This window comes from Gopherus flavomarginatus, chromosome 6, assembly GCF_025201925.1.
Source record: "Gopherus flavomarginatus isolate rGopFla2 chromosome 6, rGopFla2.mat.asm, whole genome shotgun sequence".
In the NCBI taxonomy this organism is placed as follows: Eukaryota; Metazoa; Chordata; order Testudines; family Testudinidae; genus Gopherus; species Gopherus flavomarginatus.
In genome coordinates this window covers 39,473,255-39,498,472 of record NC_066622.1, presented here as the reverse complement: position 1 = coordinate 39,498,472, position 25,218 = coordinate 39,473,255, and the positions used below count along the sequence as shown (strand labels likewise).

At 43.4% G+C, this 25,218-nt stretch overlaps 1 protein-coding gene across 6 annotated transcripts in view; it reads left to right on the top strand.

Annotated features, from left to right (window-relative positions):
* HRH1 (histamine receptor H1) overlaps positions 1-22,050 on the top strand; it is a 367,533-nt gene extending 345,483 nt beyond the window's left edge. For all 6 annotated transcript variants that reach the window (XM_050957840.1, XM_050957841.1, XM_050957838.1 and 3 more), the window contains one exon: positions 17,317-22,050. In XM_050957840.1, the coding sequence (XP_050813797.1) occupies positions 17,435-18,862 (1,428 nt within the window). In that variant the 5' untranslated portion in view covers positions 17,317-17,434 and the 3' untranslated portion in view covers positions 18,863-22,050. The remainder of the gene's footprint in view (positions 1-17,316) is intronic.
* The last annotated feature ends 3,168 nt before the right edge of the window (positions 22,051-25,218 follow it).

Sequence of the window (25,218 nt, the reverse complement as noted above, 5' to 3'; positions counted from 1 at the left end):
CTGAAACTAGTCATCCACGGGAAAAAAACGCTGACACTTTTACAACTTTGCCCAGTGGTGAGCCACAGCCACCACAAAGAGAGGAGACAAATGAAAATGCTGAATTGCCGGGTAAGAAAACTGATACTCCACCACCATACCCTGCTGCATGATCAAAAATGCAATTTGAGGAGTTTAAAAAGAAAAACAACTGGTTTTTTGCTTCAGGCGGTAAACTTGGGTGCACAGTAGGTCATGACATTTCTGATTTGAAGCTGCATTCTGCAAGAGGGGTTAACATCTCTCCAAACTGAGCCTCTTGTGAAATATCCTCGTACTGAAAGAATAAAGAGACAGAGCTGTCCTCCCTTCGCAAAAAAATAAATGAACATAAGAAATCTGCAGCTCACATGAGGCTGAAAAAATTCAAGTCATGGCTAAAAAAGAAACTCTTCTTAATCTGAATGCTCAAAGTGAAGAAGCACCATTTGAAACTACTGCCCGTGTATTCCAAACAGCCTATTACATTGCCAAAACAAATCGACCACTCAGTGACCAGGAAAGCCTCATTGACCTACAGCAAATCAACGGAATTGAAATGGGGTATTTGTTGCACAGTAGAACAGTTTGTGTAGATACAATCAATCATATAGCCACTGAAATAAAAGAGAATTGTCAGCAAAATCATCAACAATAAGGCAAAAATTACAGTACTTGTTGATGAATCGACTATTCTCACTGGAAACTCGACTCATCATTGTGAGGCCACTTACATTTCCTCTGGACTTGATAGAACTGCAAAGTGCAACAGCAGCACCAATTAAAGGGGAAATTTTGAAATACTTGCTGTGTTGTGGGTTCACTAAAGAACTATTATTGGAAGTGTTGATCAGCTTTTGTGACAGCGCAAATGTGATATTAGAAGTCAAAGCTGGTGTTGGAAAACTACTACAAACGGACTTTCCTAATGTGATATTATGGCATTGCCTCAACCATAGACTGGAATTTGCTGTTGATGAAGCTTTAGAAGTCACCGGAGGTACAAATGACTTTTAGGCTTTTTTGGATGCATTATATTCCTTGTACTGTCAGTCACCAAAAAACTCTTGTGAACTGAGTGCTCATGCCAATGAATTACACATTGTACTTCAAAAAATCGGCAAAGTGTTCAATTTAATGTGGATAGCATCAACATGGAAAGCAGTCAATGCAGTGTGGCAAACATATCCTGCTTCGGCAAAACACTTCAAGGCGGCCTCACAAGACCTGTCAAGAGTCGGAAGCGAACGTATTAAATTTCAAGGACTACACTCAAAGCTGTGTTCTGTAAATTTCATCAGAAACCTTTCTTTAATGCTGGATGTGCTGACAGAACTGAAGAACTTGTCTGCGATGTTACAAGAACTAGACAAGACCATTCCAAAAGCAGAAAACCTAATGCAAATATACATCAAGACAATCGAAAGTCTAAAAATAGACCCAGGGATTTACTCTGAAGAAGCTCAGAAGGCTGAACAATCCATGATATTCAAAAACAGCAAATTAAACCCCAGAATCAACACGTCTCAATTCATTCAAGCAGTCATTGACAATATGAGGACAAGACTATTCACAACTGCCTCAAACAAAGCTGATCAAAGCACATGTGAAGAAAGGGCTTCCAATTATAAGAACTTAATTATAAGAACAATTTGTTGGTTTTGAATCCTGAAAAATGGCAAGAGAATCCAGAGAATCCCCACTTTGGAGAAAAGGAAATAAGAACATTGGCTGATCAACTGAGAATCAATCAACAGGAAACACACTTGGGATTTGTTGAATTCAAGGCTTCTGGAGGAAAAAACATTAAAAAACTTGTCCTTGCAGTGGACACCCTTGCTGCAAGCAACGCTGACTGGGAAAGGGGATTCAGTGTGATGAACAACATCATTACAGTGAAACGGACTGCACTTACCATTCATCATGTGGCAGACTTGCCATTCATTTCATATGTGGGACCTTCTTATACTCAGTGGAATTCCATGCCCTATGTGAAACTGTGGCTTGGAAAGGGCCGACGTGCAGCACATTCATCTCAAGGCATGGCATGACAACAGGGAGAGCAGTGAGATCAGCTGTATGTCCCAATGTGGGAGTTTCTATAATGATGCTTTGCTCCATCCAGTCCCTCACACAGATTCCCCTTTCTTGCCCCCGCTGGCCCACTCACACCTTCCACATGCCAGGACCAAAATGGGGACTGGGGCAGCTTTGCTGTAGGTAGTGGTTCCCCTTGGAGCTGCAGTCCCTACCTGCCACCCCGCATCGCTGTGTGTGTGGTTGCTGCCGCGTGCCCCCTGGACCTCCATCTCCTCCATGCCTCCCGGGCAGCTCCTGTGTGTGGCTCCTTCCCGCAACCTAGCAGAGAGAGCAACAGCAGCTGCTGAGGCTGGAAGTTTTCCTGGGGACATCATTTAGCAGCAACCCAAAAGGTGGGCGCCCACAGATGCACTGGCAGTGCCCAGCCAGACTTTGCTCTTGCAGAAGTTCCTGAGGTGTTAGCCACAGAAACACTGTCTCCCCTGTCCCCACACCCGTCAAAAGCGCACCAGCACCCCACCCATGGGCTGCACGCCTGGAGAAATGCACCTGGCCACTGCAATGGGTGGCCGCTTGCTTGCACAAGGACAGTAATGCATACAGTATGTATGTGTATGAATGTGTCACAAACAATGCAGCTGCAGCCTGCCGCTGACAGGCAGCAACCGGCCCCCATGGTCTGCTGCCTGCAGAGAACCAGCAGCTGCTGCTGCACCTGGCACTGGGCTGGGTCTACCAAGGAGTAAGTAAAGGAGGCAAGAACCACAGCCAGGAGGAGGGGGGCAAGGAGCCGCACTGCGCCATGCCCTCCAGTGCCCCGCCTGCCCTAGACCCTCCCTATTTCCTAGCAAGTCAGATATCAAGGATTATTTAATCTCCCTTCCAGGCACATAAAAGGGTGCAGGGGGCACACCAACGGGTGGCTAGTAGTGGGGGAAGGCAGGGGTGAATGAAGGACAATTAGAATAGCCTTCATGAAATATACTTAGAATAAGTTTTGTCAATTTCAGCCTCCCGCTGGGTATGGAGCGAGGTACGGCAGGAGCTGGGAGTCCTGGTGCCGCGGATCGGAATTGCAAGGAGTTTGAGTATCGCAACCATGATCCTCTGCTGGGGAGGGAATGGGATAGATTTGAACTTGGAAAGGTTCCCGATTTGGATTGTATTTTTTGTGTATTATACTATTGGAGAGCCCCTCATCCAAGGGGCAGAAAAGAACTGCCCCTGCCTTGGTCTCTCTGTCTCTCTCTCTCTCTCTGTCACACACACAAACACACCCCAACAACTGTGAGTGAAATTAACAAGAGGATGCCAGAAATGGCTCCTAATCCTATGGCCTGAACCACGGAGGGAACAGCTGAGTTTAAACTGTTATTATGCAAGCGGCAGGCATCCTGAGCAGGCTTCTCCCTCAGCCATTCCCCTGCTCCCCGTCACAAACTAGAGGGGAGCCACTGCAGCTGCTGCTGAGTGCAAGGCAGGGGGGAAGCGCAGAGCCTAGCCGCCTTCCGCAGCCTGGCTGGAGGAGGAGAGGGAGAGAAACAACCAACAGATGTGACAGTGAGTTTTCCCTTTCCAAGCTTGTATTAGCTCTGAGTTTAAGCTGTTTGTTATGCAGCCAAACGAAGTGAACATAAGCCAGCACTGAATGCTCCACTTCCTTGTCGGTACGCTGCTGCACCTTTTTTGTACTGGTATGCCGTACAGGCCCATACCAGCTTACTTTCATCTCTGCTAGTAAGCAAGAATACAGACCATGCTTACAGAATGGTGGACACTATCCTGGGAAGCACTGACTCCCATCCCATTGACAGCAAGCCTAATGAGCATCCCTGTACTCTGTGCTAATTAGGTTCATCTGCAGAGCATGAAAAGGTGAAGCTAGTCACAGAGCAGAGGGGTAGGTTTGGCTTAGTAGAGAGACTGTGAAGGAGCCCAGCCTGAGATGGAGACTAACCTTCCCTCCCCCACCATCCTTTGTTTAAGGAAGACAGGGGTGTGATGATGCGGTTCTGGCGGGACCCAACTGAGAATGCCAATTCAGGACCAATTGCTCAAATAAGGCAGTCACAGCCCAAGGCTGGGGTTTTTCCACCTCTAAGGCAAACCAAGCCAGCCAGACAAAAATGACTTTGGTTTCACCCCACTGGCTAACCACAAGTCACACAAGCAATTTCCTTAGACACTCCAGTCTCCCAGTATCACCACCAGTGCCACCCGTCCTGGGGATGAATGGTTATGAAAACCAACACCCCAGTAAAAGAAAAAGGTTCTCTCGATCCCAAAGGACCAAGCCCCAGACCCAGGTCAATATACACATCAGATCTTACCCACAAATCACGCTGTTGCCAATCCTTTAGAATCTAAAATCTAAAGGTTTATTCATAAAAGGAAAAAGATAGAGATGAGAGTTAGAATTGGTTAAAAGGAATCAATTACATACAGTAATGGCAAAGTTCTTAGTTCAGGCTTGTAGCAGTGATGGAGTAAACTGCAGGTTCAAATCAAGTCTCTGGAGAACATCCCCCGCTGGGATGGGTCATCAGTCCCTTGTGTAGAGCTTCAGTTTGTAGCAAAGTCCCTCCAGAGGTAAGAAGCAGGACTGAAGACAAGATGGAGATGAGGCATCAGCCTTATATAGGCTTTTACAGGTGTAAGAACACTTCTTTGTTCTTACTGTGGAAAATTACAGCAAAATGGAGTTTGCAGTCACATGGGCCAGTTCCTGCACACCCTGCTGAGTTACAAGGCGTATCTGCCTCCTCTCAATGGGTCAATTGTGTAGCTGATGGTCCTTAATGGGCCATCAAGCCGGCTAAGCAGAGCTAACACCAACTTGTCCGGGGTGTCACCCAGAACTACAGCACCAATTTGGAATACAGACAGTATACAGTCAATACTTATAACTTCAACTACAAAATGATACAGACATACAGACAGCATAATCATAACCAGTAACCAATAACCTGGTCTTAGACACCTTATATGACCTCCTTTACATAAGATTTGGTGCCACTACAGGACCTTGGTTGCAAACCATGTTCTATATGGTCCCAGTTTATAGCAATAACGTCACAAGGGGCTCTAGATGTCTGCTCTCTGTCACAGACCTCAGGAGCAGCACCAGGGACTGCAGATAATTAGACTCAGAAAGGACCCCAGAACTGAGCCCAACTCCTACAGGAAGCAGTGATTTTGTCTAGGAGAGGTGAGGAACCCAGTGCAAGAGATATACATGTATGATGGTCAAACCCAGATTGAGAGCTGGCTGACTACAGTGATCATGGTGGATCATTAGCTGAACATGGGATCCCGTGCAAAGCAGTGACCAAATGCATGCAGTCATTGGATGTGTAAACAGGGCAATATCGAGTGGGAGTAGAGAAGTTATATTACCCCTGTATTTGGCACTTGTGAGACAGCTACTGGAATTCTGTGTCTAGTTCTGGTTTCAACAATTAAAGGGTGTTGATAATAAATTAGAGAGGGCTCAGAGAAGAGCCATGAGAATGATTAAATAATTGAAAACATGTCTTATAATGAAAGACCCAAGGAGCTTAATGTATTTAGCCTAACAAAGAGAAAGTTAAAAGCTGACTTGATCATAATCTTTAAGTGCCTACAGAGAGAACAAAATTTTGATAAGAGGGCCCTTCAATCTAGCAGACACAGTATGACAAGATCCAATGGCTGGAAGTTGAAAAAGACAAATTTAGACTTGAAATAAGGAACAAAATTTGAAGCAAAGGCAATTAATCATTAGACCAGCTTACCAAGGGTTTTGGTGAATTGTCCATCACTGGAATTTTTTAGTGTTTCTAGAAAGAGATGCTGTAGTTCAAACAGGAATTAATTCAGGGAAGTTCTATGGCCTCGCTATGCTACGCAAGAGGTCAGACTAAATGATCACAGTGGACCCTTCTAGCTCTATCATCTATGCATTTGCCATGTAAAATGATACTAAACTCTAGCTGTCAATCAGTGTGTGCCCTGCAGCATGATGAAGAATCAATGAAAAACAAGACTAAGTAAATTACAAATGGTTGTATTTTAAAAGCACTCATTTCTCAAGCCTCTGTGAGAACCATAACCTGAAAGCAAGTGTGTGCAGAATGTAATTTCACTGATTTTTGGAGATTAGAAACAAGTCTGTGTGAGAGAGAGAATCTAATCATCCGCTGTGTTAATGGCTTCATGGACAGAAGGTCACTGGGAGCAAGTGACTTTCTCAGTCAAAGCCAAACTACACATGTAGTTTATAGTGAAAACTTAGCCTCATCCTGGGGTTTTGCTTGATTCATGTAGAGACTCAAAATTCCAGTCCAGTCCTTCTTTGCAGCTCTGGCTGCTCTAAGATCTTCCTTGAGGACTATTCAACCCACACTGCCTGTTTCTAGAGATCTACCCCCACACTGCTTCTAGCCAGTGTGGAGCTTAATGAGCTGCACCTACAGCAGTGAGTCAGCAGTGACTTGCTGAGCATCCCCCACTAGGATCAACACCTGCTAAGGGGGAAGGCAAGGAGAACATACCATCCTGGAACAATAACAAACAAGCTGCATTTGCTCATTTCCATTTGTAAAGGAAGCTTTATATAGACAGTAAAAATGAATCCAGGCATTTTAAAACAAGGTGGGGACTTAGGAAGTCCAAAGAGCTGGCCAAGACGTTGGACTGTTCGTTTTCATTAAATTCTGTTATATGAGCAGTACCCCTAGGCACTAAGATAATACAAATCATAAATAATAAGTAGCACTTGTCTGCTATTGTGGGCGCATAAATAATAGTACATATTAAAGCAGACTGGTTCAGTATTATAGACATACAGTTAAGGGTTGGTATCATTGCTTAGGGCAAGGGGGGTGATTTGCATTTGATATTACAGTATGATGTAGGGCTACTGATTTTCAATGTATTTTCCAGGGACAAAGTTGAGTTTCAGGATGTTGTGCCATTCATGACATAGAATTGCACTGATGTGTTGTGATACAACTTTATTTCAGAGGGCAAAATTAGAAGGCACTAAAGCCATAGGCAAAGGGCAGTGTGGAGCTGCACTGCCCCGGGAGGAACATCATGCACAATATCTTCCAGCACTATTCCATGTGCACAATCAGCACCATTCATTCTGATGAAGCTTACTGCTCTCCTTGGTACGCTGACTGCTCTGCAGGCCAGTGCAAAGTGAGAGGAGATCACATGATTCTTCCTCTTCCCCACCCTTTAGAAACTTATTCCCTGAGAGGGGAGCAGGAATGAATGCTGTCTGTTCTCTCCCAGGGCACACAGTACAGGGGCTTCCATTATGAAAAGCCATTGTTTAGCTATGAAAGGGATGCAGGGAAAGCAAAAGGCCTCTCCTCCCCACACAGCTGAGCAAGAGCCAACACCATCTGGCTTCTAATGTAAAACCATCATGTCACAGTGCTGAACTTCTTGAGCTCTTCAAGTAGTGTGTGGGTGAGATGATCCTGAAGATCTCAACCCTTTAACTGCAGTCTCTTTGGGGTGTTGGATTCTGTAGTGGAGAAGGCAGGGACAGCTGCTGTCAGGGAACTGCAGCAAAAAGATTCAGTATTTGTTCTTTATCAAGTTGTAAGTCATTCCCTCTCTGACTACAGCTTTTGAACTGTTTGAAAGAGCTTAACCTGCTTTATCAAAGGACAATTAGGTGGAAGTATGTGCTGGGAATGTCATAGTCACATTGAAGGAGAGAGTGCAGAGAAACTCTGCTAGTTAACTATTGTCTTGGCTTGTTTCCTCATTAACATGCTCCAGAAATGCCGTCTGTATGCATACAAACTCAAGGTTGTACAAACAGTATATACAAGAGCCACAGAACAACCAAATTCCTGGAACAGGGGTTGAATCTATTTGCTCAAGAGCAAAGATGCAACATTTGGCCCAAATTTCTGATGTGCTCCTAACCCAGCCTTGACATTTATATGCCTAAAAACTGGGGTAAACAATTTGAGGTCCAACTTTAGAGCCTGATACTATGAACACTTATTTCCAGGCACAGCACTGCTACCAGTAGCAAGTGTTGAGAAATAAGTTGTACAAAATGCTTTTTATGCGCCTTAGCCTACACATGTGTTTATTACAATAAACATCAAAACATCAAAAAGGTCAAGGACAAATTAAGGCTGCTCAGGCTGTGTTATAAGGATTAAGGACTGAAGTCACTCTTTAGTTTGCAATTCAATTAAATTGAGTGTCTAGGGTACCCTGCCATTGTGGTGAGAACAATGGTCTAGTGGATGGAACACAGGACGGAGGCCTGGGTTTAATTCCTGGCTCAGTCACAGACTTCCTGGGTGACCTTAGACAAATCACTTAATCTACCCTATATCTCACCTCAGTTCCCTTTAAAATGAGGATAATAGTTCATCACATCCCTGAGAAAGAGAGAAGATAAAATCCATGAGGGACTGTGGATCCCTTAGCTGCTATGGTGATGAAGACCATATAAGGACCTAGAGAGAGAGTGCAATAGCACAGACTTCAACTGCTCCAACCAGCTTCTAGCTGTGCTGTTTTTTGTTTGTGTTGGGGAAGGGGACATATTTTTCAGCAAGCACATGCATTTTTCTAGTTTATTTTGCATATTCTCAAACATAACTAATAGCTTTGACATCACTTCTGTGAGTGATTTTTCTGATCTGTGCAAATTTAAACTTTGTTTTTCTCCCCACTCTGTTCTCAAACATCAAGGTGGGTGAATGTCTGCATTGAGGGAAAAAATGGGAAAGGATGGAAAATACATGAGCAGAAGAGAGAGCTGAAGGGCTAGATCCTGCAATCCTTTCTCAGGAAAAATGACTGAAGCAAGAGATGCTCTAAGGGCCAGTGCCTGCACACCTGCACCACTCCAGGAGTACAAAGTGGACAGGAAACTAAGTGAGTGGCCAAGATTCCCCTAACATGCAGGAACAACGTACTGCTAAAAGAGTTATTCCATTTGCAGGCAGGGGCAGTAACTACTCAGGTCAGATGTCTCACTGCTGCCGCTCTAATTGTGGGATTCAGCTGGAATCATCTTTTCATTTTACAGTTCTTATCACGAATTTCATTGGAGGATCCCTGAAGCATTAACTCCCCTTCTCAGTTATCAATCACACTCTATTCCCCTAGCCCCTGTGGAAGGAGAGCAGTACATAGGTGTGGTAGGGAAGCCAGTGGCAGTCTGATTTGTGAGCATATGTTGTAGCAAGACAGGGTGGGTTAGGAGGCACAAAGGGTGACATCTGTTTTCCATGTCTAGCTGGGGAAGCTGAGAGCTTGGGTTAGATCTCTAAATTCTGTGTTCCTTCTGGGCATTCCTACCCAACTGAAGGGATGATGTGGAGAAAACATGGCAGAAACGTAAAGACTACCCTGAATCTGATTTTTCTCTTGGGCAGATATTCCATTGTTTGCAAATTTGCTCTCCCTAGTTGCAGCAGCAACACCTGTTGTTTGTTTTATAACACCAGAGCTCATACTGGTTCATAAGAGTCCAAATTTTATGGAATGAGGAACTTGACTTCTTGTGAAGAGGGGTTTGGAGATTCCAACTCCAGCACTGGCTACTGAAATATGAAAGAGACGGAGTTAGCATGGGGCAGTATCTGTTGTCTCTACCTCCAGAATAATTGGGATCAGAAATCCATACATGACTTGTTAGATTTGTGCAAACATCATAGACCTACATATGCACACACGGATGTTTAATGTCCTTCACTGTTGCTTTTATGAGCTAAACAGACACTTCCTGTTAGACTTATCCAGAATGGAGGGAAGTGGCAGGTCACCATCACAGGTAAGATTTGTTTTTTATAAATCTTTGGAGTAGATTGTTGGTCTTCTGACCTGACATTCAGAAGCTTAAAATATCATTAGGGTACCTTAGGCCCTATATCAGTTCCTCCGGTTAGCTGAGGGGGAGTAAAAGGCATCAAAGAAGCAGAGAGTTTCTCTAAATGAATAGCAATAACTATCCATCTTTATAGGAAAGAGAACTACTCCACCTGCTGCCCCTTTCTTCCTCTTTTTCTTTCTACCTTGTCTCCTTTATTAACTTTTGTGGTATTGTGCTTGTTACACCCTAATAAAAATGGAAGAAATGTAAGCTATGTATAAGAGCTAGGTATTATTATTAATGTTTATAAAGGCCAAACTTGCAATATACAACCTCTGCCTTTAGGTTTGAGAGTCCACACATGTAATCATACATGCAAAAGGTGTTGATGCACACCTTGTGCATAACTGTTGTCTTTGTGTGTAGAGTCTGTCACTCACTCCTGATAGCTCATGCAAAACTGTGTACATAAATGAGTGTCAGGTCAGAATATGACCTTCATATTGAATAATATTAAAAATTAAGCATGTTTTTCTTCCTGAGATTCTGTTTCCACTGCTCTTCCCATTTGAGCCAGATTTGCTAAGGTGGGTAGATTAGCCTCACTTGCCAAATGCCATTGCACCTGTTCCACATGAAGAAAAACTTACTGTTGTGCATCTAGATCAATGGCTCTCAACTTTCCCAGACTACCGTACCCCTTTCAGGAGTCTGATTTGTCTTGCCTACCCTCAAGTTTTACCTCACTTAAAAACTACTTGCTTACAAGATCAGAAATAAACATACAAAAGTATCACAACACACTAGTTCTGAAAAATTGCTTACTTTCTCATTTTTACCATATAATTATAAAATAAATCAACTGGAATATAAATATTGTACTTACATTTCAGTATATAGTATATATAACAGTATAAACAAGTCGTCTGTATGATATTGTAGTTTCAACTGACTTTGCTAGTGCTTTTCATGTAGCCTGTTGTAAAACTAGGCAAATATCTAGATGAGTTAACATGCCCTTTGGAAGACCTCTGTGTACCCCTGGTTGAGAACCCCTAATCTAGATCACTAATCCATACACAAATCTGTGTAACCAGAAGTGCAGATGAGTTTGGTGTGTCCAAATGCATAACTGTCTTGGTCCAAATTTGCATGCATTTTCCAGGCACAAATAAATTTACCTACCTGGGAAAAATTAGCCCTAAGGCCTTCCTCTGTGACAAATTCCACAATCAGCTCTCCTTGCTTACTATAGTCACCACAATGATTTATTCCCTTGTGTTATTTCTGTCCGAGTCATTAGACACTAGATACTTTACTATTCACCTAGTGCTTTGTAGTCTTATGTCATGTCTTAAAATGATTAGTTCTGGTGTTCAAAATCCACAGTCCTATTTATTTTTGTATTTGTAACAATAATAACAAAATGTGTTTCTCTTAATTTTCACCTATAAACCACATCTACTTCAACAAGCTGATTGTTTTGTTTTCCCAGTGAACCTAAGCACACACATATGCAGAGAACAATCTGATAGGGGTTGTGTGTACAATACATCTGCCTGCTTATGCTCAAAGAGCTTTCCATTGACTCTCACTAACAGAAAATGTATATAGAGAGTTTCATTGAAAACATTGTTCACAATTAATTTTTTAAGAAACCACCTTATGCATTCACTGACATGTGGCAGGGCAGTGCTAGCAATAAACATGGCCCTAATTCAGGAGGGTACTTAAGTATCTGCCTATGTTTTACTCATATGCTTAAAATTAGTTTAAGTACCCTCCTGAATTGGGACATATGCTCAGAAGTTTGTATTTTAAAATAGTAACTATAGTTATGTCTACATTTGAGCTGGGAGGTGTGGTAGATGTGCCAGCACTAACTCCACTCAAGCTAGCCTGCTACAAATAGCAGTGTAGCTGGTGGCACCAGGGGCAGTGGCTTAGGCTAGCTACCGGACTACAAACCCTTCTGGCCGCTGGCTATGTACTCAGACAGCTAGCCCAGCCTCCACACAATATGGGGGGAAATGTTTTGTTATTCTCTATACAAATGATTAAATTGCAAAATATCTGGGGGTTTCAGAAACCAGACATCTGTCTATCAGCAGCCATAGACTTTTATGTCAGTGGCTTCTGTGCCTGTGGCTGTTTAGCAAACTAAAAATTAAAATTCCAGCTGTGCCGGTGTCAGCCAGCTCCCATTTCATTGTGTACACTTTAATCTAGTCTCCTGGGTTACTGAAAGTTTAGAAGATGCCCAAATAAATGGCATGCAGATAGCTGCAGCTCACCAAGGTCTCCTGCAGAATCTTAATGCTGAGGTAGAGAAGAGATGATTACTGTTGAGCAGGAAGACTGGAGCCATAACTAGGAAGGGGTGAGTAGGGCAGCCGCCCAGGGCACAGCGCTGCTGGGGATGCAAAAATGGGGCAGCCTGCAGAATCGGGCCCAGTGACCCCAGCTGGAGCAGGCTCCCCAGGACTAGGACCCTGGCGGGGCGGCAGGCAGGCAGGGTTCTGAGTGCTGCTTAGCTTCTACTGAGCACGCCCATTGGGGGCAAATCGGGAGGGGGGGATGATGGGAAGGGTCTGAGCAGGGGGTGGAAACTGACTAAGTGGGTGTGTGGGGGTGTCAAATAGCTGGAATCAGGGACAGGAGAGGGGCCAAGGAGCAGAACTGGGGGGGGAGGGCAGGAGCCAGGTTCAGCCCAGGGATGAGGCTCTGCAAGATGGTGGCAGAGGGCAAAGCCCCAACAGAATGAGCCACCTGCACTATTTGCAAAAATAAGGTGAGGGGGCAGAGGGGCTTCTATGCTCAGGCAAAAAAACTGAAGGGGCTGCTTGTGATTTACAGTTAGGGGAAGCAACCCTAGAAACAGAAAGTAAACACTGCACAAGTAAAACATGCCTTTAGTCAACACACAAGCCCTGCTCCCTCCTGGAGCTGTGTGTTTCTGTTACTGTGATGTGCCCACACTTGTTGCTGCTCTAGCCTGATTCAATTGTTATTACAGAGAACAGAATAGGGAGCCTCCCTCTGATCCACTGGTATAATGCTCCATTAACTGGCGCACTCACACATCAGGGAATTGACACCTTCAGGGCAGACTGGCCCAGGATGCTGAACACACCTTGGCTTTTCTTTTTCAGTTGTGTCCAGACAGATAAAACACAGGCTTTTAGTGTACGGGGGAAGAGACCAATACGGAAATCTGCCTTGGGAGCAGATCTAGAGTGGGGCTGCTGGTGAGCTATGCACTACTGAAGAAACATGTCCACTGTGACCTGTGTTTGTAGCATTCTGGGCTGTGGCCCAGCCAGTCTGTTCTTGACACACTTCTCTACGAGACCAGGACCATCACCTCAGTGTTATGTCCATCTAGCCACTGTAACCATGGCATTAGCATTGTCACACACTGAAACACAGCATAATCTGATTTCACAATCACCACAGCCATATACTTTCTTCTGTCTCCGTACTTTGGCCTCTTATCAGCTTTCACAACATAGCTTCCCCAACCGAATGATATTTCCCACACTGGCCTTATACAAATAAGCTATGCTGCTATAATCCTTCACCTCAGATGTGTCATTGAGAGAGGTGACTGCTTATTCTAGTCACAGGCTCACTGTGAGGTGATGGAAAACCACCTGTATAATTTTTTTATAAAACAGAAATGCAATTTTGTCTTTCTGAATGTTTCATGCTATTCAGCCATTGTAGTATCCATATTTATGTTACAATTATTTTCAATCCATGTTTTTTTTTCCAGTGCCTATCAATGAGTTTACTTAAAGGTTATATATGAAGATATTCTAAGGTTGCGAAGAATTGTGTGAAAATTAATGTAGCACCTAAAATAATTATACAGTAGCTTCTTTGTCTACGTGCTGTATCGATACACAAAAATAAATGCATTGTCATTACTCTATAATATCCTAACTCATATAATTTTAAAAAAATCGTAGGGTGCACAAATATGCTTGCTCTAAGGTGACCAGATGTCCTGATTTTATACGGACAGTCCCGATTTTTGGATCTTTTTCTTATATAGGCTTCTATTACCCCCCACCCCCATCCCAATTTTCCACATTTGCTGTCTGGTCACCCTAGCTTGCTCAGCCAGGGCACTAAAATGTCTAATTCAGCTCTAAGGAAGAAGATTCACTGAATTTAATTAAGATTCTATGCCTCACTTGCTAAAAGTACTAGACAAATAAAAATAATTCCCTATTCAAGACAAACAGTTTCTCAGACACTGAGAGCAACCAGGTTATAGTGTGTATCCAGTGCTGCCTGCCCTTAGCTGCTCAGGCCTTGTCTATGCACAAGTTTGAACTGATTTAACTAAGGCCTGGTCTACATTACGCTGTTAAATCGATTTAACGCTGCACCCGTCCACACCACACTGCTCTTTATATCGATTTAAAGGGCTCTTAAAATCGATTTCTATACTCCTACAAAACGAGAAGAGTAACGCTAAAATCGATATTACTATATCGGATTAGGGTTAGTGTGGACACAAATCGACGTTATTGGCCTCATTATTTTACAGTAGCTACCCACAGTGCACCGCTCCAGAAATCGACGCTAGCCTCGGACCATGGACGCACACCACCGAATTAATGTGCCTAGTGTGGACGCGCACAATCGACTTTATAATATCTGTTTTATAAAATCGGTTTAAGCTAATTCGAATTTATCCTGTAGTGTGGACGTAGCCTAAGAGGTTTAGAGATTTAGTTAAACTGGTGCAAAATCTTGCTATGGAATGCTCTTGGATTCATTTAAACCTGGCTTATATCCAAATAGCTTAAATCAGTTTCTTACTGAGGTAAGCTAAATGGATATAACAAGCTTTTGGGGTTTGTCTTCTTTTTTCAGTTTTTATTAGCAGAGGGACACCTCTACCTCATTCTTGCACTGTTGTTGTTTTTTAACTCCGACAGGCATCTGGTATGTGTGCATGCAGGAGTGTCTGTGGTTAGACCAAGGGAAATTATTTGAGAACAGTTCCTGTAGGATAGCTTTTCAAACACCTAAAACAACCCTAGGTTAAATAATTTCACTTTCTATAACACTAGCTTAGAAGGATTAGAGTTTTAATTGGTAAATATCAGTAAACAGATTTCACCATACACAAACTGATGAAAAAAATATTTCCATGAATGATAACTGAAATTTCAAATAGGCAAAGTAAGCAAAAATGCTGATTGAGCACTTATTAGAGTTTGATTTAAAGATATTTACATTGTATATTTTGGCAAGTAATGTTGAGGATTTGTATTTTAACTTTTGAGTAAAAGCTTTGAGTTAAAGCTTTAACTTTTGAATCCCAGCATCTACTGTCAGAGAATTATTGCCTGACCATCCCTTTTCTCTGACACCCCCAATTTCCCACAACTGTGAAAATTTAAATTAGTAAAAATAAAAAATGCTGAAAAATAAACATATTATCCATCTTTTTGTTTTGTTTTGTTTTTTACAAAATTCAGTTCTGCCAAAGCCCATATAAGATCACACATGTATATTTTACAGATTGGGATTTATTTATTAATCTTGAGAAATCTTGTTTTCACCAGCATTTTTTATTTGAATTTTAAAATTTAGTAAATTGTGTCATCTCAATTTGGAACCTTTCATGTAACTGTTAGGAGTGATTTGACCCTCCCAGTATCAGCCATTTGGCTAGAACATAAATTATGAATTGGCATTGTGATTGGTAATGCCTTATTATTTTGGGCTGATAATCTGGGAGGGCAGCAGTCTTATTCAACTATCAGATAAAGCTTATGAGGAATTATTGGTTTATTTGACACGGATCAGACCAATAATTAAATTAATGGATTATCTGATATCCATCTACTTTCATTTTGTTATTTGTAGGCAGCTTATGTTACTTTCTTTTCAATCAGTTAATTAAATAAAATATATTCAACTGGAAATCTGGATGGACTGAAAGTTTCTTCCCCAAATATCCGGATCAGAATTATGAGAACCTGATAGTAAATAATTGAGATAACTCTGTTCTTATGCTGTATATCTTTGATTTCCATATGTTGTTGGGTTTAGTGAATGCTGTGGATGCCTTTCCTATTCTTGATGTCACTTCCTACAAGTCTCCATTGGCTAACAAGGTGCTGCCCAAGTAGAAAAAATATACTACTTTCTTGATGTTTTAGCCTTCTAATGTAATGTTGCTACTTGACATCTGGGTTTTGAGGATATTTGTTTCAGCATAACTGATTCTGAGCCCAGCCTGGCTGCTGTTGCCAGATTATCTGTCTTTGATTGTAGCTTTTCAGAGTGTTTCTCAATAGCACAATATCATCAGCAGAGTCTAGATCTTCAAGGCATTTTCCATCTACCCATGTTATACCAGTGTGTGTGTTGCTAATACACTTCTTCATTAACCAATCTATGGTAATGCCAAACAGCACCAGATTTAGAAGGGAACCCTATTTCACACAAGTACCCACTTTGAACTTCTCTGTCTGATTATTCCCCCTTACAGAGCACTTTGCATTTCCATAATGGCCTTAGTGATGTAGTGATGCTGATAACTAATATAGGCTGTAATCAAGAAGCTGAAAAACAAAGCAGCAGGAGATGATCAAATCACAGCAGAAATGCTAAAAGCAGTTGGTATAACCACCCTAACAAAACTGACAGAACTGTTGAATGAAGTCTGAAAAAAGAGACCCTTCCTGACCAGTCAAAATGTGGAATCATTGTCAGAATGCCTGAAAAGGGTGATCTCACTGACTGTAACTAGAGAGGAGTTACACTACTCTCTGTTGTAGGGAAAATCTTCTGCAGCATGATACTACATAGGATGAAAGAGGCAGTGGATGTAAAGATTAGAGAAGAACTAGCTGGATTCAGGCCCAAGAGATCGTGTGTAGATCAGACATTTACACTAAAGATAATCATCAAAGGATGTCTAGAATGGCAGCTTCCCCCTCACCTCCTCCCTATCACCAGTTTCACTGACTTTCAGACTTATCTGACAGCCTGCACAGACATATATTGTGGAATATTCTTCAGACCTATAGAATCCCAGGTAAAGTTGTTAACATCAATAAGACCATATATATTCCTCATACAGCTCACTTGACCTTTCCAAGCCTTAGTTAAAATTGATTAATGTTTGAAAAGCCCTGTCAAAGGGGAGATATTATGCTAAAGTGTGAAGTATTCTTTTTATTTTATTGCAATTATTGAATCAAAGGAGGTTGTGGAATCCCTGTCATTGGAGGCTTTGAAGAGCAGGTTAAATAAACACCTGTCAGGGATGGTCTAGGTTTAGTTGGTCCTACGTCAGCTGGGGAGAGAGGCAGGGAGATGGACTAGGTGTCCTCTTTAAGTCCCTTATAGTCTTACATTTCTATGATGCTATTTTTTTTCTCTTACAGAGTCACCAAAAGAACCAGAACGCAACACACCATAAACTCAACCACGCTTGTAAACAAGAGTGCATTACCAGGATCCTGACAGCTGCCCTGATTTCTCCTCTGTGACCTTGAGCAAAAGATGTGTGAAACAAAGAACTCAACAGAGGCTCACCCAATCCCGCTAGGGATGGCCCTGGGGAGCATCTCACTGATTACAGTCATCATGAATATTTTGGTCCTATATGCAGTAAAAATAGAAAGAAAGCTGCATACAGTTGGGAACTTGTACATTGTCAGCCTATCAGTTGCGGATCTTATAGTTGGTGCAGCTGTTATGCCACTGAACATTATGTACCTACTGAAGCACAGATGGGTACTGGGCAGACCAGCCTGTCAGTTCTGGCTCTCAATGGATTATGTAGCCTCCACAGCCTCCATCTTCAACCTTTTTATATTGTGCCTAGATCGTTACCGTTCAGTTCAGCAACCACTCAAGTATCTCAAGTACCGGACCAAAAGTAGAGCTTTGGTGATGATTTCTGGAGCTTGGCTGATTTCTTTTCTGTGGATCATACCAATTCTAGGCTGGCGTACTTTTACCAATGGTGGGGAACGGCAAGTGGAAGAAGGGACCTGTGAAACAGAGTTCTCCACAGTCACCTGGTTTAAAGTGTTGACGGCCATTGTCAACTTCTATGTCCCATCTTTCCTGATGTTATGGTTCTATGCAAAAATATACAAGGCTGTCCGGAAACACTGTCAGCACCGAGAGCTAATCAATGGATCGTTTCGGTCTTTCTCAGAAAGCAAAAGTATACATCGTGATAAGGTGCAGGAAAAGCAAACCATTTGCCACCAAAAGCCAAATAAAGATATAAGCACAGGTCTTTCAAAAGGAAGCTCTGTAGACCCTTGCTGTAATGTAAATCTCTACGTCCCTCAGTCCAAAAGTATGGGGGCAAAGCTTGAACTCAGCAGCTTTGACAAACCCCCAAAGGCTCTCATTACAGAAGGTGACAGCAAGGTAGTAAAACTGAGCTGTTTTCCCCTTGCCATTGCCAAGACTCAGCTAGGACCAGATAAAGTGGGAATGAAGTATGTGCCTGTCAAGAAGGGGTCTTGCTCACAGGCTCCAGAGTTAAGTGACACATCAGATGAACACACTTTCATTGAGGGGGCCTCCTGTAAAAATGACTCCGATCTCACCCTGATCCCAGCAGCTTCTAGTGCTGAGGCAAACACTAACAAAGACTCTGCAGGCCTCAGTTACCTGAAGAGCACCTGGTGGAGACTGCGCACCCAGTCTATGCAAGGGGTGCATGTGAACAGGGAGAGGAAAGCAGCCAAGCAGCTGGGTTTTATAATGGCAGCCTTTATGGTGTGCTGGATTCCCTATTTTGTGCTGTTTATGGTAATAGCCTGTTGTCAAAGCTGTTGCAACTACAGTTTACATATGTTCACTATTTGGCTTGGTTATGTGAACTCCACCTTAAATCCATTCATCTATCCCCTCTGTAATGAGAACTTCAAGAAGACGTTCAAAAAGATCTTTCATATTCACTCATAATACCTCATCAGATTGTTTTTATTTGGGGTAAAAAAAAAGTGAATCCATGATTTTTCAAAGAAAGAAAACTTTCCAGTTTCAAAGGAAATTATGAATGAGGTAGAAGGCTTTAAAAATGTAATCCGTAGAACTATCATGTGAAAACAGGAAACACGTACTTACATGACAAATAAGAGCTTTAAAGTTCAAAGTATTTAAAGGGGAACTGGCTTTGACAAGGATTCCTGAAAACTCAGGACTCAGTCTCAGGACTGCTATGCTAATGTACATATTTTACATCTTTTAAGACTTCTTTTTTCCATCATGTAGAACAAACTGTAGAGATGGACAGAAATCTTCAGTGGTTATGAGCTAATTAGATACGGAAAGAAAAAAGACTTCAGTTTATATGTTCACTCTAATGTTCATGTTGTCTTCTGTAACTTACTTTTTTTAAAAGTTAACCTGGAGACATGCTGCTTGTTAAAGGCACAGATCTCCTACAGGATATGGTATTTCATGCAGTCAACGTATGACTCTTGAATTGTTTGAAAATGTACCCTATTTATTTCTAAATTCCCCCAGAATCGTGCACTTTTAGAGATACCAAGTTGCATTGTCATTTACTATAGAAATCTTTGATATTGTGTTTGTGTTGATTTCCAACAGCATTGTTCATTTTATTGGAAAAGATATCAATATTTTTTCTATATGCTAAATATTTCACCATATTGATAGACTTCTCAAACCCACTATACTATAGTTACTTTTGCTATAAGAGAATACAATTGTTTCTAAACTTGTACTGTAAAGTAGAGGGAGGATAAACTACCTTGTCCTCCTTCCTACAGCTAGGACATAGCCCTAGCAAGTTCCCCTAAAGCTGGTGCAAATACGCTGCTCTACATTAGGTGAACTCTTCACACAAAGCTGCATACAGCAACTGATCTTTACAAGGAAAGTGAACAATTAGAGTACATTTTCCTTTCCTGTCATTTAAATTTAATTACATCTTACAAGCCACATTGTAATGGCTATTACACATTTCCTGAACTAAGCTATGAATGGAACACTTGTGCCAGGAAAAGAAGTAGCTTGATTTAGAAGGACTGGAGAGCCTTGCAGTCAGAGGTGACACTAACAAGCTGACACTTGCCTATGCATTGGCTGACTCCTTTGCCCCCTACAGCTACAGTGTACCAATAATCCCCGGAAACAGACATGCCCTTCCACACAATAGGAATGAACTCTGCCCCAGTGAGTTCATTTAGATATAGATTTCTAAATATGTATTAATTAAAGGTCAGGAGAAGACAATAAAATATAGTTCCTTAGAGCAGTGGTTTGCAACCTGTGGTCCATGGAGGTCTGCAGACTGTGTCTACACTACGAAATTATGTCGAATTTATAGAAGTCAATTTTTAGGAAGCGATTTTATACAGTCATTTGTGTGTGTCCTCACTAAGCACATTAAGTCGGTGGAGTTTGTCCACAGTACCGAGGCTAGTGTTGACTTTCAGAGCATTGCACTGTGGGTAGCTATCCCACAGTTCCTGCAGTCTCCACTACCCATTGGAATTCTGGGTTGAGCTCCCACTGCCTGCTGGGGCAAAAATATTATTGCAGGTGGTTTTGGGTACATGTCAGTCGCCACTCCCTCCGTGAGACAATCGTTTCACGCTTTTTTCTGCACAGACGCCATACCATGGCAAGTGTGTAGCCCTCTCGACTCAGCCACCGTTGTTGTGTCCTGGGTGCTGCTGGCAGCAAATGGTACAGTAGGGCTGCAAACATCGTCATGCTTCCGCTGCCACTCTGCTCTCCTGCTCCGGCAGCAGATGGTGCAATAGGGCTGCAAACCATCGTCGTCGAACAACCGCTTCTGCTGCCACTCTGCTCTCCTGCTCCGGCAGCAGACGGTACAATAGGGCTGCAAACCATCATCACGCTTCCGCTGCCACTCTGCTCTCCTGCAGACACCATACCACGGCAAGCATGGAGCCCGCTCAGATCACCGTGGCAGTTACGAGCACTGTAAACATCTTGCACATTATTCTGCAGTATATGCAGCACCAGAACCTGCAAAAGCAGGCAAGGAGGCAACAGCAGCACAGTGACGAGAGTCATGAGGACATGGACACAGACTTCTTTCAAAGCACGGGCCCTGGCAATTTGGACATCATGGTGGTAATGGGGCTGGTTGATACAGTGGAATGCTGATTCTGGGCCTGGCGAACAAGCACAGACTGGTGGGACCCCATAGTGTTGTGGGTATGGGATGATTCCCAGTGGCTGTGCAACTTTTGCATGCATAAGGCCACTTTTATGGAACTGTGTGAGTTGCTTTCCCCCGCCCTGAAGTGCAGGAATATCAAGATGAGACCTGCCCTGACAGTTGAGAAGCAAGTGGTGATAGCCCTCTGAAAGCTTGCAACACCTGACTGCTACTTGTCAGTCAGGAATCAATTTGGAGTGGGCAAATCTACCATAGGGGCTGCTGTGATCCAAGTAGCCAAGGCAATGACTAACCTGGTAGCAAGGGTAGTGACTCTAGGAAATGTGCAGGTCATAGTGGATGGCTTTGCTGCAATGGGATTCCCTAACTGGTGGGGCGATAGACAGAATGCATATCCCTGTCTTGGGACTGGAGCACCAAGGCAGTCAGTACATAAACCCGAAAGGGGTACTTTTCAATGGTGCTGCAGGCACTGGTGGATCACAAGAGACATTTCACCAACATCAACGTGGGATGGCCGGGAAAGGTACATGACGCTCGCATCTTCAGAAACTCTGGTCTATCTGAATGGCTGCAGCAAGGGACTTACATTCCAGACCAGAAAACAACAGTTGGGGATGTTGAAATGCCTATGTTTAAAAGTGTGCTGGTGCAGTTTAATGACTCAGTTAGACCTCAACAAAACAAATATTCCCATCGTTATTACTGCTTGCTGTATGCTCCACAATATCTGTGAGAGTAAGGGGGAGACATTTATGGTGGGGTGGGAGGTTGAGGCAAATCACCTGGCCGCTGATTACACGCAGCCCGACACCAGGGTGGTTAGAAGAGTACAGCAAGGCGCGCTGCGCATCAGAGAAGCTTTGAAAACCAGTTTCATGAATGGCCAGGCTACACTGTAAAAGTTCTGTTTCTTTCTCCTTGATGAAAATCCACCTCCTTTGTTCACTGTTCTTCCCTGTAAGCCAACCGCCCTCCCTTCTCCCCTTTGATCACCGCTTGCAGAGGCAATAAAGTCATTGTTGTTTCAAATTCATGCATTCTTTATTAATTAGTCACAGAAATAGGGGGATAACTGCCAAGGTAGCCCGGGAGGGATGGTGGAGGAGGGAAGCACTGGGTGAGGTGGTGGAAGAGGGGAGGAGGGAAGGACAAGGCCAAACTGCACTTCAAATCTTATTGAATGCCAGCCTTCTGTTGCTTGGGCAGTCTCTGGAGTGGAGTGGTTGGGTGCCCAGAGCTCCTCCCCCTGCATTCTTAGGTGTCTGGGTGAGGAGGCTATGAAACTTGGGGAGGAGGGTGGTTGGTTACACAGGGCCTGCAGCAGTGGTCTGTGTTCCTGCTGCCTTTCCTACAGCTCAGCCATACACCGGAGCATATCAGTTTGATCCTCCAGTAGCCTCAGCATTGCAGCCTGCCTCCTCTCATCATGCTGCTGCCATCACTCCTCTTGCTCCAACCATCTATCCTCTCCTGTCCTTGCATTCATTTTATGCTTTCCTGGACTCTGACATTGTCTGCCTCCACCCATTCTGCTGGGCTCTTTCAGTGTGGGAGGACTGCATGAGCTCAGAGAACATTTCATTGCAAAAGTGCAGGTTTTTTTGGCCTTCTTATCTGTGCTAGCCTCTGGGATGGAGATGATAGGGGGAGCATTGAAACATTTGCAGCTGCAGGAGGAAAAAAATGGGTTGGCCATTTAAAAGGAGGGCCTGTGGGTTTTGGGTTAACATGCAGTATAAACCCAACTAAGCCCCCCCCCACACACCCAATTCTCTGGATGATTGCTTCACCCCTCCCCACAGTGCGTGGCTAATAGCAGGGATGATTTATTTTCAGCCACAGGCACACATTCCAGCAGGAACGGTCACCTCTGAATGTCCCCTTAATAAAATTCCTCTATTTCAACCATGTAACCATGAATGATATCACTCTCCTGAGGATAACACAGAGAGATAAACAGATGTTGCTTGACTGAATTCCAGTAGCTTTACTGGCCGCAAATACATCCCAAGTCTTCAGGGCAAATTAATCATTTAAACACGCTTGCTTTTAAACCATGTATTATATTTACAAAGGTACACTCACCAGAGGTGCCTTCTCCGCCTTTAAGGTCCAGGAGCCCGGGTTAAGAGGGTGATATCTCCAGAATGATAAACAGTTCCTGGCTGTCGGGGAGAACAGTTTCTCCACTTGCTTGCTGTGTGCTATCTTCAACCTCATCATCATCACCATCTTCCTCATCCCTAAAATCGTCATCCCTGTTGTGTAAGACTTCCTTGCAGAAGTCCATGTACGGGGTGGGGTAGTTGTAGGTGCACCCCCTAGAACTGCATGCAGCTCATGATAGAAGCGGCATGTCTGGGGGTCTGACCTGGAGCGGCTGTTTGCTTCTTTGGTTTTTTGGTAGGCTTGCCTGAGCTCCTTACGTTTTCTGCGGCACTGCTGCAGGTCCCCGTTATAGCCTCTGTCCTTCATGCCCTTGGAGATTTTTTCAAATATTTTGGCATTTCATCTTTTGGAATGGAGTTCTGATAGCACGTATTCGTCTCCCCGTACAGTGATCAGATCCAGTACCTCCCGTTTGGTCCACGCTGGAGCTCTTTTGCGATTCTGGGACTCCATGGTCACCTCTACTGATGAGCTCTCCATGGTCACCTGTGCTGATCAGCTCTCCATGCTGGCCAAACAAGAAATAAAATTCAAAAGTTTGCGAGGCTTTTCCTATCTACAAGGCCAGTGTATCTGAGTTGAGAGTGCTGTCCAGAGTGGTCACAATGGAGCACTCTAGGATAGCTCCCAGAGGCCAATACAATCGAATTGCATCCACACTACCCCTAAATTCGACTTGATTTCAGTGCTAATCCCCTCGTTGGGGAAGAGTACGGAAATCAATTTTAAGACCCTTTAAGTCGACAAAAATGTCTTTATTGTGGGGATGGGTCAGGGTTAAATTGACCTAACGCTGCTAAATTTGACCTAAACTCGTAGTGTAGACCAGGGCTTAGATTTTCAAAAGGGTCTGCACCTCCATTCAAAAAAATGTTTGAGAACCACTGCCTTAGAGAATGTGTATGCAGGGTATATGTGAAAGGCTTGCTTACAGCCAGGCTTGCAGTGTACCAGAACAATTACACCAAAATTGGGTCATACAGAGAGTGGGGAGCATTTCTGGCCATATTTTATGTGACTATCACATCACACTATGACGAGGGCACATCCTTTCTTGATGGGAATATTTGAAAGAATCTTTGCAAAGAGAATCTCATCTATTGTTCATCCCTTCAGGGTGGATATTTCCACGGATACTGAGATGGCTCTTGACCCTCTGCTATTATACTATCTGCTTCTATAAGAAATACAATGACCAGACTACTTTAACAGCTGTAGTCACAGTTGTCAATGCAGCAACTGGGAAGATGCTTCTCAGCACAAGCAGACAGACACACACTACCTCTTCTCATGCTAGCATGCTAAAACAAGCAATGTTGCTGCAGCAGCACAGGCAGTGGTTTGGGCTAGCTACCAAGTACAAACTCGCCCAACCCCCTGGTATGTGCTTGGGGCAGCTAGACCAAGCCACTGCAGCCAAAGTGCTATTTTTAGTGCACTGGCTTGAGCAGAGCTACCATGCATCTGTCTACTGGAGCTGGGAAGTACGCCCCCAGCCAATGTGTAGACATACCGGAAAGGTGGGTGTGTGGAGAGTAAATATTTAGGCATACCCTGCAGTCAGGAAGATGAATGGCCTCATTTTCAGAGCTATCTCCAAAATTCAGTGTAAAATTTAAAAAGTGGCTGTCCTCCCCACTGCTATCTTGGCACGTTTGCCAGCCACAGAGATATGTCACTGTTTCCTGATTGACAAACAGGAGGCGGGTGCATCTGACAGTGCTCAATTAGCCTAGCAGTCAAGGTCTTTCATTATAGCCAGGCAAAGAGTTAGTGGAGGCGTGGGGGGTGGAGTAGGGTGACCAGATGTCCCATTTTTAAAGGGACAGTCTCGTTTTGGGGGACTTTTTCTTATATGGGCGCCTATTACCCCTCCCCCCCCGGTGTCCCTTTTTTTCAAAGTTGCTATCTGGTAACCTTAGGGATGAGGGATGGGGTGAAGGGAAAATACAGTAAAAGGGAAGAGCGG